The following is a 21687-nucleotide window of genomic DNA, read 5'->3' on the forward strand; positions in this document are numbered from 1 at the left end:
AGGTGTGATGTAACGGCTATACAACCCTTCATCTCTGCGTATGCCTGCCTAGCGGGTTTGTTATCGGTGCTGTGTGTGATCTGTGTTGCCTAGGTTACGCCCCGGTGACAGGCATGTGCCACCCTCTGAGGAGCTGCACTCTGAACCACGAGGACGGATTCTCCTCGGCCTTCGTGGTGGCGCACGAGACCGGACATGTGTAAGTCATCGCAGCACACAGTCTGCGTCCCAAATGGCGCCCTCCTCCCTGTTGTTCACTACTGTTGACCAGAGTCCTACGGGACCTATGAGCCCAATAGCTTGAAGAAACTAAAGGGATACAAGCAAAGAGCTGTGTGTGTGGGTTTCTCTGCACTGCAAAGGAAATAGGCTGTCATTGGGAACAGAGACATGGACACAGCTGGAAAACACAGAACTAAGACACACTCCAGATGGGGGTCGATTCCATTTCAAGTCGGTCAATTCAGGAAGTAAATTGTAATTCTACTTATTTTCTTTCAAGTTTATCATTGAATAATTAACCTGCAACAAGTATGTGTGACTGCTTTTCCAATTATACATTGAGTGAATTACACATTACATAAGAGCTGCTGCTCTATAGAGTCTAGCCAGGACCATTACATTAGAGCTGCTGCTCTACTTAGTCTAGCCAGGACCATTACATTAGAGCTGCTGCTCTACTTAGTCTAGCCAGGACCATTACATTAGAGCTGCTGCTCTACTTAGTCTAGCCAGGACCATTACATTAGAGCTGCTGCTCTATAGAGTCTAGCCAGGACCATTACATTAGAGCTGCTGCTCTACTTAGTCTAGCCAGCAGGACCATTACATAAGAGCTGCTGCTCTACTTAGTCTAGCCAGGACCATTACATTAGAGCTGCTGCTCTATAGAGTCTAGCCAGGACCATTACATTAGAGCTGCTGCTCTACTTAGTCTAGCCAGCAGGACCATTACATAAGAGCTGCTGCTCTACTTAGTCTAGCCAGGACCATTACATTAGAGCTGCTGCTCCACTTAGTCTAGCCAGGACCATTACATTAGAGCTGCTGCTCCACTTAGTCTAACCAGGACCATTACATTAGAGCTGTTGCTCTATAGAGTCTAGCCAGGACCATTACATTAGAGCTGCTGCTCTATAGAGTCTAGCCAGGACCATTACATTAGAGCTGCTGCTCTACTTAGTCTAGCCAGCAGGACCATTACATAAGAGCTGCTGCTCTACTTAGTCTAGCCAGGACCATTACATTAGAGCTGCTGCTCCACTTAGTCTAGCCAGGACCATTACATTAGAGCTGCTGCTCCACTTAGTCTAACCAGGACCATTACATAAGAGCTGTTGCTCCACTTAGTCTAGCCAGAACCATTACATTAGAGCTGCTGCTCTATAGAGTCTAGCCAGGAATATTACATAAGAGCTGCTGCTCCATTTAGTCTAGCCAGGACCATTACATAAGAGCTGCTGCTCTACTTAGTCTAGCCAGGACCATTACATTAGAGCTGTTGCTCTATAGAGTCTAGCCAGGACCATTACATTAGAGCTGCTGCTCTATAGAGTCTAACCAGGACCATTACATTAGAGCTGCTGCTCTATAGAGTCTAGCCAGGACCATTACATTAGAGCTGCTGCTCTGCTTAGTCTAGCCAGGACCATTACATTAGAGCTGTTGCTCTATAGAGTCTAGCCAGGACCATTACATTAGAGCTGCTGCTCTATAGAGTCTAGCCAGGACCATTACATTAGAGCTGTTGCTCTATAGAGTCTAGCCAGGACCATTACATTAGAGCTGCTGCTCTACTTAGTCTAGCCAGGACCATTACATTAGAGCTGCTGCTCTATAGAGTCTAGCCAGGACCATTACATTAGAGCTGCTGCTCTATAGAGTCTAGCCAGGACCATTACATTAGAGCTGCTGCTCTACTTAGTCTAGCCAGGATCATTACATTAGAGCTGCTGCTCTATAGAGTCTAGCCAGGACCATTACATAAGAGCTGCTGCTCTACTTAGTCTAGCCAGGACCATTACATTAGAGCTGCTGCTCTATAGAGTCTAGCCAGGACCATTACATTAGAGCTGCTGCTCTATAGAGTCTAGCCAGGACCATTACATTAGAGCTGCTGCTCTACTTAGTCTAGCCAGGACCATTACATAATTATAAGAAGTATCTTAAGTGTTGCTAAGCACAGAGAATTTGTCTACTTACTAAACCACACCATATTCACTATACAGTGCGTTACTTTTGATCTGAGGCCTATGGGCCCTAGTCAACAGTAGTGGCCTATATAGGGAATAGAGTGCCATTTGAGACGTAGGCTTTGTGTTTGAGCGTAATAGTGTGTTTTGCTCATCAATAACTCAGGTACCATTTCAACAGGTTAGGTATGGAACATGACGGACAGGGGAATCGTTGTTCTGACGAGACCAGTATGGGGAGTATCATGGCACCGCTGGTCCAAGCAGCCTTCCATCGCTACCACTGGTCACGCTGCAGTAAACAGGAACTGAACCGATACATCCAGTAGGTGCAACCTTCACCACACCACTGACTAGGGTTCTGACAACTTTCCCAGAATTCACAGCTTTTCCAGGAATCCTGGTCACTGACATACCACTGACATCACTGACATATATCACTGACATGTATCACTGACATATATCACTGACCTATCAGAGACATATATCACTGACATATATCACTGACCTATCAGAGACATATATCACTGACATATATCACTGACCTATCAGAGACATATATCACTGACCTATATCACTGACCTATCAGAGACATATATCACTGACATATATCACTGACCTATATTACTGACCTATCAGAGACATATATCACTGACCTATCAGAGACATATATCACTGACCTATATCACTGACCTATCAGAGACATATATCACTGACCTATATCACTGACCTATCAGAGACATGTATCACTGACCTATCAGAGACATGTATCACTGACCTATATCACTGACCTATATCACTGACCTATCAGAGACATGTATCACTGACCAATATCACTGACCTATATCACTGACCTATATCACTGACCTATATCACTGACCTATCAGAGACATGTATCACTGACCTATATCACTGACCTATATCACTGACCTATATCACTGACCTATATCACTGACCTATCAGAGACATGTATCACTGATCTATATCACTGACCTATCAGAGACATATATCACTGACCTATATCAGGTCAACAATGAAGAGGCGACTCCGAGATGCTGGTCTTCTAGGCAGAGTTCCTCTGTCCAGTGTCTGTGTTCTTTTGCCCGTCTTACCTTTTCTTTTTATTGGCCAGTCTGAGATATGGCTTTTTCTTTGCAACTCTGCCTAGAAGGCCAGCATCCCGGAGTCGCCTCTTCACTGTTGACGTTGAAACTGGTGTTTTGCAGGTACTATTTAATGAAGCTGCCAGTTGAGGACTTGTGAGGCGTCTGTTTCTCAAACTAGACACTCTAATTTACTTGTCCTCTTGCTCAGTTGTGCACTGGGGCCTCCCACTCCTCTTTCTATTCTGGTTAGAGACAGTTTGCGCTGTTCTGTGAAGGGAGTAGTGCACAGCGTTGTATGAGATCTTCAGTTTCTTGGCAATTTCTCGCATGGAATAGCCTTCATTTCTCAGAACAAGAATAGACTGACGAGTTTCAGAAAAAAGTTTTTTGTTTCTGGCCAGTTTGAGCATGTAATCGAACCCACAAATGCTGATGCTTCAGATACTCAACTAGTCTAAAGAAGGCCAGTTTTATTGCTTCTTTAATTAGCACAACAGTTTTCAGCTGTGCTAACATAATTGCGAAAGGTTTTTCTAATGATCAATTAGCCTTTTTTAAATGATAAACTTGGATTAGCTAATACAACGTGCCATTGGAACACAGGAGTGATGGTTGCTGATAATGGGCCTCTGTACGCCTATGTAGATATTCCATAACAATTCAGCCGTTTCCAGCTACAGTAGTCATTTACAACATTAACAATGTCTACACTGTATTTCTGATCAATTTATCAGCTCTATTGACTGTCTCTGTTCTGATGTGTTTTATCCTCCAGCTCTTATGACTGTCTCTGTTCTGATGTGTTTTATCCTCCTCCAGCTCTTATGACTGTCTCTGTTCTGATGTGTTTTATCCTCCAGCTCTTATGACTGTCTCTGTTCTGATGTGTTTTATCCTCCTCCAGCTCTTATGACTGTCTCTGTTCTGATGTGTTTTATCCTCCAGCTCTTATGACTGTCTCTGTTCTGATGTGTTTTATCCTCCTCCAGCTCTTATGACTGTCTCCTGGACAACCCTTTTGAACACAAGTGGCCCAAGCTTCCTGAGCTACCTGGGATTAACTACTCCATGGACGAGCAGTGTCGTTTTGATTTCGGCGTGGGCTACAAGATGTGCACCGCTGTAAGTCCACTCCACTAGCTAGCTAGACCCCTGAGATCTGAGAATAACAACTGTGACCGTTGGTGACGGGGCAGCCTGTCAATGAGTGTCCCAAATGGCACCCTATTCCATATATAGTGCACTGTTTTTTTACCAGGGCCCATCGGGAATAGCTTGCCATTTGGGACGCAGATTCAGGACTGCATGGGGCTCTCAATACCACTCAGGACTTTGATCTTCTGAGAATGGGATTCAAATATTACAAAGGTTAGTCTTAGATGGAGCAGGGTCGGTCCTGCGTTCTCCTTATTATCCCCCTGGTCCATAGCCTTAGATAGAGTTTGCTGCTTTTTGCTGGGTCCTACTTTCCCTGTTTGAGATTGCAGAGGGGCCATGACTTCTGGGAAGAGACTAGGTGATCCGTAGTCTGGTCACAGAAATGCACTAACTACCTCTCATCTCTCTCTCTGACTACCTCTGCCGTTCTCTCTCCTCTTCTCTCTGACATCCTCTTTCTTAACACTCTTTCTTTCTTATAGTTCCGGACCTACGATCCCTGCAAGCAGCTGTGGTGTAGTCACCCTGACAACCAGTACTTTTGTAAGACCAAGAAGGGTCCGCCGGTGGATGGGACAGAGTGTGCACCGTCGAAGGTGGGAAATGGTTCAAAAAGAAACCATGGGTTTCTGGTGACAATAGATAGACCTAATAATATACAGTGCTATAATTCATCTTTAGAAACAGTTCTCCAAAAAGTACACAATTACTTGAAGAAGTTTTCCTGAATTAATATTAGAAAGAACATATCGGCCAGTTTGAATGTTATAATAATACTTTTTGGTGGGTGCATATATTTGTTCTATGTCCCACATGTCCAACTGCAATGGATGTGTAACACAGGTGGCACCTTACCCATACATTTAAACAGCATTAAATGAGTATTTAATCAGCTATTCATACCTCATGGATGAATCGTGTTCGTTCTCATGTTCTATCCATGTTCCTTTAGCCAGGATTGCTCGAAGCATAACAGTTGTTGTGAACTCTGACCCAGAAGATGTTCAGGGCTCATTCTAGTCATGGTTTAAATGCTAATGGAGCCAATGAATGGAAAGATATTGTCTACATGTACGCACTGTTGACTCCACCGTCTCCTTTCTGAAGTAAAGAAAATAAAAAGTCCTTGTAAAAGTACACAATAGTTCAAATGGATAAACAGAAGGAACAGTTTGAATGTACTTACTAAGCATTTCATTGGCTAGTCATGATTCATGGAGTAACGGGGGTCATAACAGTGTTCTATCCATGTTCTTTTAGCCATCATCACTCTAAGAGTTCTTATATACCATTGACATGGTCAGGGCTCCATTCTAGCCAGGGTTTTAATGGTAATAGGGCCAATAAATGGACAGATATTCTATATGTTTATTTTTTTACCTTTATTTAACTAGGCAAGTTAGTAGAACAAATTCTTATTTTCTTAAATTCTTATTTTCAATGACAGTCTAGGAACAGTGGGTTAACTGCCTTGTTCAGGGGCAGAATGACAGATTTTTGTACCTTGTCAGCTCAGGGATTCAATCTTGCAACCTTTTAGTTACTAGTCCAACACTCTAACCACTAGGCTACACTGCCACCCCATGTCTGTATGCCCTGTTGACTCTCCTGTGTCCTGTCTGTTTGTTTAGTGGTGCTTCAAGGGCCACTGTATCTGGCGCTCCTCTAACCAACCTCAGGGCCATGACGGTAACTGGGGATCCTGGACTAAGTTTGGGTCCTGCTCCAGAACCTGCGGAGGTGGAGTACGCTCCCGGAGCAGAACTTGTAACAACCCTGTGTGAGTGTCTGTCACAGGGGAACAGGTGTGGGGCATTGTGGGTAGTGTGGATAGAGATGTATAAATCTGTCTCTGGGGTGGGTTCTTAGGTCTCCTTGCTGACGTTACCCTCTACATCCTGTTAGGACTTCTACCTACATCCTGTTAGGACTTCTACCTACATCCTGTTAGGACTTCTATATACAGGCTATATGATTCATACACATAATGTTACATGTAGTTCACAGATACTTTGTCTCTTTAGTCAGAGACGTGTCAGAGGATGTCTGAAGGAAAGTCAAAGGGGATCATGTGTTTCTTTACACTGAACTTTCCTTGGATATTTGTGTGTGTGTGTGTGTGTTTGTGTGCATGCATGTTTCCGTGTGTGACTTTATGCGTGTACTGTATGTGCGTACGTGTCATCTAAATAATAATGAACCCTGTGTACTACATCATGACCCTCACTAGAGACTCATTACTCAGAGCTAGTTAAATGGATCTAATCACTGGACCTGGACGGACGACAGGCTCAGTTCTACCATGATCCACATTACAGTTAAATGGATCTAATCACTGGACCTGGACGACAGGCCCAGTTCTACCATGATCCACATTACAGTTAAATGGATCTAATCACTGGACCTGGACGACAGGCCCAGTTCTACCATGATCCACATTACAGTTAAATGGATCTAATCACTGAACCTGGATGACAGGCCCAGTTCTACCATGATCCACATTACAGTTAAATGGATCTAATCACTGGACCTGGACGACAGGCCCAGTTCTACCATGATCCACATTACAGTTAAATGGATCTAATCCCTGGACCTGGACGACAGGCCCAGTTCTACCATGATCCACATTACAGTTAAATGGATCTAATCCCTGGACCTAGACGACAGGCCCAGTTCTACCATGATCCACATTACAGTTAAATGGAACTGAACCTGGACGACAGGCCCAGTTCTACCCTCATCCACAATACATTTAAATGGATCTAGTCACTGGACCTGGACGACAGGCCCAGTTCTACCCTGATCCACATTACAGTTAAATGGATCTAATCACTGGACCTGGACGACAGGCCCAGTTCTACCATGATCCACATTACAGTTAAATGGAACTGAACCTGGACGACAGGCCCAGTTCTACCATGATCCACATTACAGTTAAATGGATCTAATCACTGGACCTGGACGACAGGCCCAGTTCTACCATGATCCACATTACAGTTAAATGGATCTAATCACTGGACCTGGACGACAGGCCCAGTTCTACCATGATCCACATTACAGTTAAATGGATCTGATCACTGGACCTGGACGACAGGCCCTCCTGGTCTGCATCCCAAATTGCACTCTATTCCCTATTCACTGCGCTACTTTTGACCTGGGTCCATAGGGAATAGGGTGCCATTTGGGATACACATTAGGTGTTGATTACTCTGTTGTTGTTTATTGTTTCTGTGTTGTCGCCCCCCCTGTCTCCAGGCCTGCGTACGGCGGGAGGGATTGCCCCGGGTCCACCTTTGATTACCAGATGTGTAACATGGAGGAGTGTGCTGGACCCTATGAAGACTTCCGCGCTCAACAGTGTGTTCAGAGGAGCAACAAATACCACAAGAACACCAAGCACACCTGGCTACCTTACGAACACCCAGATGGTAGGACACAGCCTGCTTCCCAAATGGAACACTATGCTTTTAGTGCGCTACTTTAGACCAAGGTCAAATGGGTTGTAGTGAGTAATATTAACTTACAGTAAAGAAACTCAGAGATGAAAAGATGCAGCTGGGTTGTTGTAGGGAGTAATGTTAAACTTGCAGTAAAGAAACTCAATGTCTGCATCACAAATCGAACCCTATTCCCTAGATGGTGCACTACTTGTGAAAGGATTCTAATACATATTTACCATAATAAGACAGTTTCCATACAATAATAGTAATTTCGATATTAATTATATATCTTACATAAGCAAATATAAATCAACCAAATCCGTTTTATACATTTACAATACGTTTTTCTTTAACACAAACAATATGGCTGTAACAATGAGATGTGCAGAATGCAGAGGGGCGCTGCACGGCACACACAACAAGAACAATATGGCTGTAACAAAGAGATAAATAGAAGATGGGTGGGAGGGAGAGACTCTCATATATATATATATATTATATATATATATATATATATATATATATATATGAGTCCCACCCATCTTCTATTTATCTCTTTGTTACAGCCATATTGTTCTCATATATATATATATATATATATATGCAAAGTATGTGGACACCCCTTCAAATTAGTGGATTTGGCTATTTCAGCCACACACAGGGGTACAAAATCAAGGACATAGCCATGCAATCTCCATAGACAAACATTGACAGTAGAATGGCCTTACTGAAGTGCTCAGTGACTTTCAAAGTGGTACCGTCATAGTATGCCACCTTTCCGACAAGTCAGTTTGTGAAATTTCTACCCTGCTAGAGCTGCCCCAATTAACTGTAAGTGCTGTTATTGTGAAGTGGAAATTCCTAGGAGCAACAACGGCTCAGCTGCGAAGTGGTAGGCCACACAAATTCACAGAACGGGACCGGCGACCGGTGTTGTAGCGCGTAAAATCATCTGTCCTCGGTTGCAACACTCACTACTGAGTTCCAAACTGCCTCTGGAAGCAACGTCAGCACAACAAATTTTAATTGAGAGCTTCATGAAATGGGTTTCCATGGCCGAGCAGCCGCACACAAGCCTAAGATCACCATGCACAATGCCAAGTGTCGACTGGAGTGGTGTAAAGCTCGCCGCCATTGGACTCTGAAGGAGTGGAAACGTGTTCTCTGGAGTGATGAATCCCGCTTCACCATCAGCCATGAGAACGCTACCTGCCTGAATGCATAGTCTCAACTGTAAAGTTTGGTGGAGGAGGAATAATGGTCTGGGGCTGTTTTTCATGGTTCGGACTAGGCCCCTTAGTTCCAGTAAAGGGAAATCTTAATGCTACAGCATACAATGACATTCTAGACAATTCTATGCTTCCAACCTTGTGGCAACAGTTTGGGGAAGGCCCTTTCCTATTTCAGCATGACGATGCCCCTGTGCACAAAGCGAGGTCCATACAGAAAGGGTTTGTCGAGATCGGTGTGGTAGAACTTGACTGGCCTGCACAAAGCCCTGACCTCAACCCCATCGAACACCTTTGAAATGAATTGAAACGCAGACTACGAGCCCAACATCAGTTCCCGACCTCACTAATGCTCTTGTGGCTGAATGGAAGCAAGTCACTACAACAATGTTCCAACATCTAGTGGAAAGCCTTCCCAGAAGAGTGGAGGATGTTATAGCAGCAAAGGGGGGAACAACTCCATATTAATGCCCATGATTTTGGAATGAGATGTTTGACGAGCAGGTGTCCACATACTTTTGGTCATGTAGAGTGTGTGACTCAGTGTTTTCCTCATTAATGTCTAAAGTCAGACTACTGCTGGTGAGACAGACACGGACAGAAGTCCACAGTATCTGGACATTAATTAGAACTTCCTGAAAGAACAATAACACATTTGTGGTGTCAATAACATACAGGAACATCAACATCACACACAGCAGTGTAACCATTTCACATGCCCACATGTGAACTGAACATAGGATCTCTATCATCTCTGGCCTTGTGTTCTTGAGGTGAAAGAAAGCAGAAGAGATACCCAGTCTAAGATAAACTAAATAAATTGTATCTTCCCTCAGTCAGGACTAAAGTATGTGTTCATTTTGTTTTCTTTCTCTAGGGAGTTTTACTAGCCACTGTGCGTTTGCCTCTGTGTTTCTTTCTCTCTGGTATCTTAGACTGGGTATCTGCTAGGGAGTTTTACTAGCCACTGTGCGTCTGCTTCTGTGTTTCTTTCTCTCTGGTATCTTAGACTGGGTATCTGAAAAGCACTTTGTAACAACTGCTGATGTAAAAAGGGCTTTATAAAATACATTTGATTGATTGATTGATCTTCACCTGTGTAGAGGCTCACAAGTGTGAGTTGAGCTGTCAGTCCAAAGAGACCGGTGAGGTGGTGGTCATGAACCAGGTGATGCATGATGGGACGCGGTGCAGCTACACAGACCCTTTCAGTGTCTGCACCCGGGGGGAATGTCTGGTATGTACAGTATAACTCTCTCTCTATCTATACCACTCTCTATCTATACCTCTCTATCTATACCACTCTCTATCTATACCACTCTCTATCTATACCTCTCTCTATCTACACCTCTCTATCTATACCTCTCTATCTATACCACTCTCTATCTATACCTCTATCTATACCTCTCTATATCTATACCTCTCTATCTATACCTCTCTATCTATACCTCTCTCTATCTACACCTCTCTATCTGTACCTCTCTATCTACACCTCTCTATCTATACCTCTCTATCTATACCTCTCTCTATCTACACCTCTCTATCTATACCTCTCTATCTATACCTCTATCTATACCTCTCTCTATACCTCTCTCTATCTATACCTCTCTATCTATACCTCTCTATCTATACCTCTCTCTATCTACACCTCTCTATCTGTACCTCTCTATCTATACCTCTCTCTATCTATACCTCTCTCTATCTATACCTCTCTATCTATACCTCTATCTATACCGTTCTCTATATCTCTCTCCATCTCCACCTCTCTCTATCTACACCTCTCTATCTATACCTCTCTATCTATACCTCTATCTATACCTCTCTCTATACCTCTCTCTATCTATACCTCTCTCTATCTATACCTCTCTATCTATACCTCTCTCTATCTATACCTCTCTATCTACACCTCTATCTATACCTCTCTCTATCTATACCTCTCTCTATCTATACCTCTCTATCTATACCTCTCTCTATCTACACCTCTCTCTATCTATACCTCTCTATCTATACCTCTCTCTATCTATACCTCTCTATCTATACCTCTCTATCTATACCTCTCTATCTATACCTCTCTATCTGTACCTCTCTATCTACACCTCTATCTATACCTCTCTATCTATACCTCTCTCTATCTATACCTCTCTATCTACACCTCTATCTATACCTCTCTATCTATACCTCTCTATCTACACCTCTCTATCTATACCTCTCTCTATCTATACCTCTCTATCTACACCTCACTATCTATACCTCTCTATCTATACCTCTCTATCTATACCTCTCTATCTATACCTCTCTATATCTACAGTGACTTCAGTGCCTCTCTTTCTCTCTATTTCTCTCTCTCCCTCTGTCTTTCCATGAAGTCTACTTAATGTTTTGATTGTAGGTTAGATACCATAACAGACGTTGGCATTTTCCAGACCAGACCAAAACGTTTGTAGATTGAGGACCAGATTCAACATATGTTATGTCTCCCTTACCAATCACTTCTATAGCAGAAGTCTGGAGAGTAGTGTTCCACTGCAAGTCAGACAGCCTAGACTGAGCCTCCCCCAGCCTAATCTCAGTCAGTGTAAAAGTCAGACAGCCTAGACTGAGCCTCCCCCAGCCTAATCTCAGTCAGTGTAAAAGTCAGACAGCCTAGACTGAGCCTCCCCCAGCCTAATCTCAGTCAGTATAAAAGTCAGACAGCCTAGACTGAGCCTCCCCCAGCCTAATCTCAGTCAGTGTAAAAGTCAGACAGCCTAGACTGAGCCTCCCCAGCCTAATCTCAGTCAGTATAAAAGTCAGACAGCCTAGACTGAGCCTCCCCCAGCCTAATCTCAGTCAGTGTAAAAGTCAGACAGCCTAGACTGAGCCTCCCCAGCCTAATCTCAGTCAGTATAAAAGTCAGACAGCCTAGACTGAGCCTCCGACCAGCCTAATCTCAGTCAGTATAAAAGTCAGACAGCCTAGACTGAGCCTCCCCCAGCCTAATCTCAGTCAGTGTAAAAGTCAGACAGCCTAGACTGAGCCTCCCCCAGCCTAATCTCAGTCAGTGTAAAAGTCAGACAGCCTAGACTGAGCCTCCCCCAGCCTAATCTCAGTCAGTGTAAAAGTCAGACAGCCTAGACTGAGCCTCCCCCAGCCTAATCTCAGTCAGTGTAAAAGTCAGACAGCCTAGACTGAGCCTCCCCAGCCTAATCTCAGTCAGTGTAAAAGTCAGACAGCCTAGACTGAGCCTCCCCCAGCCTAATCTCAGTCAGTGTAAAAGTCAGACAGCCTAGACAGAGCCTCCCCTTGGTTGATTGACTGACTGTGCCCTTCTCTCTCCCAGCATGTGGGCTGCGACAAAGAGGTTGGCTCGTACAAACAAGAAGACAAGTGTGGAGTCTGTGGTGGGGACAACTCCCACTGTCGCACTGTCAAACTGACCCTCACCAAGATGCCAAAGAAAACAGGTAAACATTGGGCAGTCGCCAGGGTGAAACCACAGTTCTGTTCAGAACATGATGTGTTATTTCATTTGACTATCAATCAATACTTGATGTTGAGAAATATTACAGCTTGAAATCCCTAAAATCCTCTCCAGCCAAAGAACCCTGCTAAAAGGGTTCTTTGGCTGTTCCCGTAGGTAGAACCCTTTGGAGTTCCGTGTAGAACCCTTTCCACACAGGGTTCTACATGGAATCCAAAATAGTTCTACCTGGAATCAAAAAGGGTTCTACCGGGAACCAAAAAAGGTTTCTCCTATGGGGACAGTTGAAGAACCCTTTAGGAAACCTTTTTTCTAAGAGTGTGATGTGCGTCGCACTGTGTTATGAATTCCCAGTCGGTGACTCTTGATAAGAGTCCCCGGCAGGGGAATTCACAACACACTACACTATTTTAGTTACCCTGTATTCACCCAGCTACAGTCCTAAACACAAAACACTGCTATCACTGGTTCACACACAACAGTATAATTAGACACGACACGTTTCTCCTCTGTTAGAGTCCCTAGTAGGCCTGGGCTTGTCTGTATCATGGGTCTCAGAGTAGGACTATGGTCTTTTAGATAACAATGAATAAGGTTACATGGACAGGGGGGGGACCTGATCCTAGATCAGCACTGCTACTCTGAAACCTATGATAGACATCATCCCTGGTCTGTTGTTATTCTGTGGCTCATTGGATTAACTTCCTGACCAACCAGTTGTCTTGTTGTCCTACAGACATGCTGAAGATGTTTCATATTGTCTTGTTGTCCTACAGACATGCTGAAGATGTTTCATATTGTCTTGTTGTCCTATAGACATGCTGAAGATGTTTCATATTGTCTTGTTGTCCTGTAGACATGCTGAAGATGTTTCATATTGTCTTGTTGTGTTGTCCTGTAGACATGCTGAAGATGTTTCATATTGTCTTGTTGTGTTGTCCTGTAGACATGCTGACGATGTTTCATATTGTCTTGTTGTCCTATAGACATACTGAAGATGTTTCATATTGTCTTGTTGTGTTGTCCTGTAGACATGCTGAAGATGTTTCATATTGTCTTGTTGTGTTGTCCTGTAGACATGCTGAAGATGTTTCATATTGTCTTGTTGTCCTATAGACATGCTGAAGATGTTTCATATTGTCTTGTTGTCCTGTAGGCATGCTGAAGATGTTTCATATTGTCTTGTTGTGTTGTCCTATAGACATGCTGAAGATGTTTCATATTGTCTTGTTGTCCTGTAGGCATGCTGAAGATGTTTCATATTGTCTTGTTGTGTTGTCCTATAGACATGCTGAAGATGTTTCATATTGTCTTGTTGTCCTGTAGACATGCTGAAGATGTTTCATATTGTCTTGTTGTCCTGTAGACATGCTGAAGATGTTTCATATTGTCTTGTTGTCCTGTAGACATGCTGAAGATGTTTCATATTGTCTTGTTGTCCTATAGACATGCTGAAGATGTTTCATATTGTCTTGTTGTCCTGTAGGCATGCTGAAGATGTTTCATATTGTCTTGTTGTGTTGTCCTATAGACATGCTGAAGATGTTTCATATTGTCTTGTTGTCCTATAGACATGCTGAAGATGTTTCATATTGTCTTGTTGTCCTGTAGACATGCTGAAGATGTTTCATATTGTCTTGTTGTGTTGTCCTGTAGACATGCTGAAGATGTTTCATATTGTCTTGTTGTCCTATAGACATACTGAAGATGTTTCATATTGTCTTGTTGTGTTGTCCTGTAGACATGCTGAAGATGTTTCATATTGTCTTGTTGTGTTGTCCTGTAGACATGCTGAAGATGTTTCATATTGTCTTGTTGTCCTATAGACATGCTGAAGATGTTTCATATTGTCTTGTTGTCCTGTAGGCATGCTGAAGATGTTTCATATTGTCTTGTTGTGTTGTCCTATAGACATGCTGAAGATGTTTCATATTGTCTTGTTGTCCTGTAGACATGCTGAAGATGTTTCATATTGTCTTGTTGTCCTGTAGACATGCTGAAGATGTTTCATATTGTCTTGTTGTCCTGTAGACATGCTGAAGATGTTTCATATTGTCTTGTTGTCCTATAGACATGCTGAAGATGTTTCATATTGTCTTGTTGTCCTGTAGGCATGCTGAAGATGTTTCATATTGTCTTGTTGTGTTGTCCTATAGACATGCTGAAGATGTTTCATATTGTCTTGTTGTCCTATAGACATGCTGAAGATGTTTCATATTGTCTTGTTGTCCTGTAGACATGCTGAAGATGTTTCATATTGTCTTGTTGTGTTGTCCTATAGACATGCTGAAGATGTTTCATATTGTCTTGTTGTCCTATAGACATGCTGAAGATGTTTCATATTGTCTTGTTGTCCTGTAGACATGCTGAAGATGTTTCATATTGTCTTGTTGTGTTGTCCTATAGACATGCTGAAGATGTTTCATATTGTCTTGTTGTGTTGTCCTATAGACATGCTGAAGATGTTTCATATTGTCTTGTTGTGTTGTCCTGTAGACATGTTGAAGATGTTTCATATTGTCTTGTTGTCCTATAGACATGCTGAAGATGTTTCATATTGTCTTGTTGTGTTGTCCTGTAGACATGCTGAAGATGTTTCATATTGTCTTGTTGTCCTGTAGACATGCTGAAGATGTTTCATATTGTCTTGTTGTGTTGTCCTGTAGACATGCTGAAGATGTTTCATATTGTCTTGTTGTCCTATAGACATGCTGAAGATGTTTCATATTGTCTTGTTGTGTTGTCCTATAGACATGCTGAAGATGTTTCATATTGTCTTGTTGTCCTGTAGACATGCTGAAGATGTTTCATATTGTCTTGTTGTCCTGTAGACATGCTGAAGATGTTTCATATTGTCTTGTTGTCCTGTAGACATGCTGAAGATGTTTCATATTGTCTTGTTGTCCTGTAGACATGCTGAAGATGTTTCATATTGTCTTGTTGTCCTGTAGGCATGCTGAAGATGTTTCATATTGTCTTGTCTTGTTGTCCTGTAGACATGCTGAAGATGTTTCATATTGTCTTGTTGTCCTGTAGGCATGCTGAAGATGTTTCATATTGTCTTGTCTTGTTGTCCTGTAGACATGCTGAAGATGTTTCATATTGTCTTGTTGTCCTGTAGACATGCTGAAGATGTTTCATATTGTCTTGTTGTCCTATAGACATGCTGAAGATGTTTCATATTGTCTTGTTGTCCTGTAGACATGCTGAAGATGTTTCATATTGTCTTGTTGTCCTATAGACATGCTGAAGATGTTTCATATTGTCTTGTTGTCCTGTAGACATGCTGAAGATGTTTCATATTGTCTTGTTGTGTTGTCCTGTAGACATGCTGAAGATGTTTCATATAGTCTTGTTGTCCTGTAGACATGCTGAAGATGTTTCATATTGTCTTGTTGTCCTGTAGGCATGCTGAAGATGTTTGATATTCCGATCGGTGCCCGGCACATCGTTATAGAGGAGAATGAGACTTCCTCCCACATCATTGGTAAGTGTGTCTCGTTACAGTAGGATAAAACACGTTTGGGATGAATTGGAACGACGACTGTGAGCCAGGTCTAATCACCCAACATCAGTGCTCGACTTCACTAATGCTCTTGTGGCTGAATGGAAGCAAGTCCCTGCAGCAATGTTCCAACATCTAGTGGAAAGCCTTTCCAGAAGAGTGGAGGCTGTTAAAGCAGCAAAGGGGGGACCAACTCCATGTTAATGCCCATGATTTAGGAATGAGATATTCAACAAGCTTTTGGCCAAGTAGTGTACATTTACAGTAGGGACATCCGCAGAGCATGACTGCAGAACTCACACACACCCCACCCACACACATTTCCTGTATGATCGTCAGCAGTGCATGACTGCAGAACATTTGACTGTCACCAATTAGCCTTGTGGACTTTTATCCTGTCAGTAAATCTCGCCAGTCTGGACCAGACATTAGCTATTTTCTCCCATTTTTGAAATGCTAATCATGTCTAGCAGGGCCCTGTGTGTGTGTGTGTGTGTGTGTGTGTGTGTGTGTGTGTGTGTGTGTGTGTGTGTGTGTGTGTGTGTGTGTGTGTGTGTGTGTGTGTGTGTGTGTGTGTGTGTGTGTCTCTGTGTCTCTGTGTCTCTGTGTGTGTGTGTGTGTGTCTCTCTCTGTGTGTGTGTGTGTGTGTGTGTGTGTGTGTCTCTCTGTGTGTGTGTGTGTGTGTGTGTGTGTGTGTGTGTGTGTGTGTGTGTGTGTGTGTGTGTGTGTGTGTGTGTGTGTGTGTCTCTGTGTGTGTACAGAGCTTATCTAACAGAATGTAGAGACAGAATAAACAGGAGAGTGGGTGGGCAGCAGGTGAATAGGAGCAGTAGACATGATACCATATGGTGTTGGATGGATATGTGTGATCACTGCCTCGTTACTCTCCATATAAACTAACGGTAATGGACTGTCTGAGGAATGATGCTGGACAAGGCCTTGAGTACAAATTCCTCCTATGGTTCTTTGAATACATTTCAATGTTACATTAGTTTTGGTCAGTGTAAAGGTCAATTCGATCCATTTTGTTAGTCAACAAGTGATATTCTGACTTCCACACACTTCACCCACACTGATGTCAATTCATCATTTACAAAAAAAAGACATGTAAGCAATTTGCTTGTGTTCAACTCAGCTGGGAATCAGGTCCTATGTGAGGGGAGTGTTCATCTCAGCTGGGAATCAGGTCCTATGTGAGGGGAGTGTTCATCTCAGCTGGGAATCAGGTCCTATGTGAGGGGAGTGTTCATCTCAGCTGGGAATCAGGTCCTATGTGAGGGGAGTGTTCATCTCAGCTGGGAATCAGGTCCTATGTGAGGGGAGTGTTCATCTCAGCTGGGAATCAGGTCCTATGTGAGGGGAGTGTTCATCTCAGCTGGGAATCAGGTCCTATGTGAGGGGAGTGTTCATCTCAGCTGGGAATCAGGTCCTATGTGAGGGACTCCCCTGGTATACAATAGCTCTGTGTGGGACTCCCCTGGTATTCAATAGCTCTGTGTGGTACTCTCCTGGTATTCAATAGCTCTGTGTGGGACTCCCCTGGTATTCAATAGCTCTGTGTGGGACTCCCCTGGTATTCAATAGCTCTGTGTGGTACTCCCCTGGTATTCATTAGGTCTGTGTGGGACTCCCCTGGTATTCAATAGCTCTGTGTTGGACTCCCCTGGTATTCAATAGCTCTGTGTGGTACTCCCCTGGTATTCAATAGCTCTGTGTGGTACTCCCCTGGTATTCAATAGCTCTGTGTGGGACACCCCTGGTATTCATTAGCTCTGTGTGGTACTCCCCTGGTATTCAATAGCTCTGTGTGGTACTCCCCTGGTATTCATTAGCTCTGTGTGGGACTCCCCTGGTATTCAATAGCTCTGTGTGGGACTCCCCTGGTATTCAATAGCTCTGTGTGGTACTCCCCTGGTATTCAATAGCTCTGTGTGGGACTCCCCTGGTATTCAATAGCTCTGTGAGGGACTCCCCTGGTATTCATTAGCTCTGTGTGGGACTCCCCTGGTATTCAATAGCTCTGTGTGTTGGACTCCCCTGGTATTCAATAGCTCTGTGTGGGACTCCCCTGGTATTCATTAGGTCTGTGTGGGACTCCCCTGGTATTCAATAGCTCTGTGGGTTGGACTCCCCTGGTATTCATTAGCTCTGTGTGTTGGACTCCCCTGGTATTCAATAGCTCTGGGTGGGACTCCCCTGGTATTCAATAGCTCTGTGAGGGACTCCCCTGGTATTCAATAGCTCTGTGTGGAACTCCCCTGGTATTCAATAGCTCTGGGTGGGACTCCCCTGGTATTCAATAGCTCTGTGTGGTACTCCCCTGGTATTCAATAGCTCTGTGTGTGTGAGCGGCCCAGCGTGAGTCAGTATCACCGTGGCTACCAGCCAAATCCTTCTCTCACTGTCTGTCTCTAAGATCTATTATCTAACAGGGAGACGATGAGACGAGGCTTTAGCATTAAAGCCACAATCTGTCATTTGAATTTCAATGACATGTACCATACATATGGATCTCTATTTGAAATGAACACTGAGCAACAGTAGCTATCGCAGATTGGACCTTTTACACAGCCCTGACACCATGTTATATAATGGCTGCCAACTTCTATCGTTGCTCTGCTCTCTCAGTAAGAATTTGAATTTCATTACTGTTATAGAAAAGTTTAGAGTTTCCTTGAATTGAATGCAATGGCATGTAGCCTAGTTGTGTTTCCAATGAAAGACGATTGTCATGGAATTCTAGTTGAATACACACACACACACACACGTGCACACACACACACAACCACATACACACACACACACACACACACACACACACAGGCTGGAACAGTTGATCACCCCTCCTCTGTATGGCCTGTTTCTGCTGTGCTGGTTCTGTCAGACAATCCAACGGATGAAAACACATTGTGAATCAGACGGTTTTCTTTGTGTTTCACAGCTGTTAAGAATCAAGTCACAGGCAGCTTCATATTGAACGCAAAAAGTGGAGATGCCAAGTCCAGAACCTTCATCGAGAGCGGTTTGGAGTGGGAGTACGTCTTCGGAAGCGGCGAGAAAGAAACCCTGAAAACAATCGGCCCCCTTCACGAGGGCATCGTTGTTCTGGTAAGAAGATGAAACTGATGGATCTAGTAAGACGCACACCCAGACACACACACACACGCACACCCAGACACACACGCACACACACACATACACGCACCCAGACACGTGCACACACACACATACACACCCAGACACGTGTACAAACACACACCCAGACACGTGTACACACACCCAGACACGTGCACACACACACACACACACATACACATACACACCCAGACACGTGTACACACACCCAGACACGTGCACACACACACACACACATACACATACACATCCAGACACATGTACACACACCCAGACACGTGCACACACACACATACACATACACACCCAGACACGTGCACACACACACACACACACACACACACACACATACATACACATACACACCCAGACACGTGTACACACACCCAGACACGTGCACACACACACACACACAGGCTGAATGTTTAAACATTGACAAGTGGCAGTTGGGATGCAGGTGTGCATCGCCTCAATTCTCATTTTACCCAAAACAGGCCGACCCAAATGATCACTATCCGACACAGCAGCATGTGGTCAGAAGATAAAGGACTCCGTGCCCAATGGTTCACGTTGAGGTTCAGCCAGAAGATAAAGGACTCTGTGCCCAATGGTTCACGTTGAGGTTCAGCCAGAAGATAAAGGACTCCGTGCCCAATGGTTCACGTTGAGGTTCAGCCAGAAGATAAAGGACTCCGTGCCCAATGGTTCACGTTGACGTTCAGCCTGAAGATAAAGGACTCCGTGCCCAATGGTTCACGTTGAGGTTCAGCCTGAAGATAAAGGACTCCGTGCCCAATGGTTCACGTTGAGGTTCAAACAGAAGATAAAGGACTCCGTACCCAATGGTTCACGTTGAGCCAGAAGATAAAGGACTCTGTGCCCAATGGTTCACGTTGAGGTTCAGCCAGAAGATAAAGGACTCCGTGCCCAATGGTTCACGTTGAGGTTCAGCCAGAAGATAAAGGACTCCGTGCCCAATGGTTCACGTTGAGGTTCAGCCAGAAGATAAAGGACTCCGTGCCCAATGGTTCACGTTGAGGTTCAAACAGAAGATAAAGGACTCCGTACCCAATGGTTCACGTTGAGGTTCAGCCAGAAGATAAAGGACTCCGTACCCAATGGTTCACGTTGAGCCAGAAGATAAAGGACTCCGTGCCCAATGGTTCACGTTGAGGTTCAGCCAGAAGATAAAGGACTCCGTGCCCAATGGTTCACGTTGAGGTTCAGCCAGAAGATAAAGGACTCCGTACCCAATGGTTCACGTTGAGGTTCAAACAGAAGATAAAGGACTCCGTACCCAATGGTTCACGTTGAGGTTCAGCCAGAAGATAAAGGACTCCGTACCCAATGGTTCACGTTGAGCCAGAAGATAAAGGACTCCGTGCCCAATGGTTCACGTTGAGGTTCAGCCAGAAGATAAAGGACTCCGTGCCCAATGGTTCACGTTGAGGTTCAGCCAGAAGATAAAGGACTCCGTGCCCAATGGTTCACGTTGAGGTTCAGCCAGAAGATAAAGGACTCCGTGCCCAATGGTTCACGTTGAGGTTCAGCCAGAAGATAAAGGACTCCGTGCCCAATGGTTCACGTTGAGGTTCAGCCAGAAGATAAAGGACTCCGTGCCCAATGGTTCACGTTGAGGTTCAGCCAGAAGATAAAGGACTCCGTGCCCAATGGTTCACGTTGAGGTTCAGCCAGAAGATAAAGGACTCCGTGCCCAATGGTTCACGTTGAGGTTCAGCCAGAAGATAAAGGACTCCGTGCCCAATGGTTCACGTTGAGGTTCAGCCAGAAGATAAAGGACTCCGTGCCCAATGGTTCACGTTGAGGTTCAGCCAGAAGATAAAGGACACCGTGCCCAATGGTTCACGTTGAGGTTCAGCCAGAAGATAAAGGACTCCGTACCCAATGGTTCACGTTGAGCCAGAAGATAAAGGACTCCGTGCCCAATGGTTCACGTTGAGGTTCAGCCAGAAGATAAAGGACTCCGTGCCCAATGGTTCACGTTGAGGTTCAGCCAGAAGATAAAGGACTCCGTGCCCAATGGTTCACGTTGAGGTTCAGCCAGAAGATAAAGGACTCTGTGCCCAATGGTTCACGTTGAGGTTCAGCCAGAAGATAAAGGACTCCGTGCCCAATGGTTCACGTTGAGGTTCAGCCAGAAGATAAAGGACTCCGTGCCCAATGGTTCACGTTGAGGTTCAGCCAGAAGATAAAGGACTCCGTGCCCAATGGTTCACGTTGAGGTTCAGCCAGAAGATAAAGGACTCCGTGCCCAATGGTTCACGTTGAGGTTCAGCCAGAAGATAAAGGACTCCGTGCCAAATGGTTCACGTTGAGGTTCAGCTACACACTCCAGTCAGTCCCCTAGAAAGACAGTGGAGCACCTTCACTGTGATTTTAATCATCTTTGATTTTGTCCACTTGCGGTAATTAGTGCTTTTCTAGATCGGTTTCGGTACGAT

General features: G+C 44.2%; 1 protein-coding gene across 1 annotated transcript in view; it reads left to right on the forward strand.

The window, feature by feature from the left end:
- LOC115190204 (A disintegrin and metalloproteinase with thrombospondin motifs 3-like) overlaps nucleotides 1-21687 on the forward strand; it is a 125609-nt gene that overhangs the window by 83461 nt on the left and 20461 nt on the right. The window contains 10 exon segments of the mRNA XM_029748701.1: nucleotides 94-199; nucleotides 2374-2517; nucleotides 4288-4420; nucleotides 4939-5052; nucleotides 6088-6236; nucleotides 7712-7884; nucleotides 10229-10362; nucleotides 12445-12568; nucleotides 15992-16072; nucleotides 19032-19198. Of these exon segments, the coding sequence (XP_029604561.1) occupies nucleotides 94-199; nucleotides 2374-2517; nucleotides 4288-4420; nucleotides 4939-5052; nucleotides 6088-6236; nucleotides 7712-7884; nucleotides 10229-10362; nucleotides 12445-12568; nucleotides 15992-16072; nucleotides 19032-19198 (1325 nt within the window).

The sequence above is a fragment of the Salmo trutta genome, unplaced genomic scaffold (genome assembly GCF_901001165.1).
Source record: "Salmo trutta unplaced genomic scaffold, fSalTru1.1, whole genome shotgun sequence".
In the NCBI taxonomy this organism is placed as follows: domain Eukaryota; kingdom Metazoa; phylum Chordata; class Actinopteri; order Salmoniformes; family Salmonidae; genus Salmo; species Salmo trutta.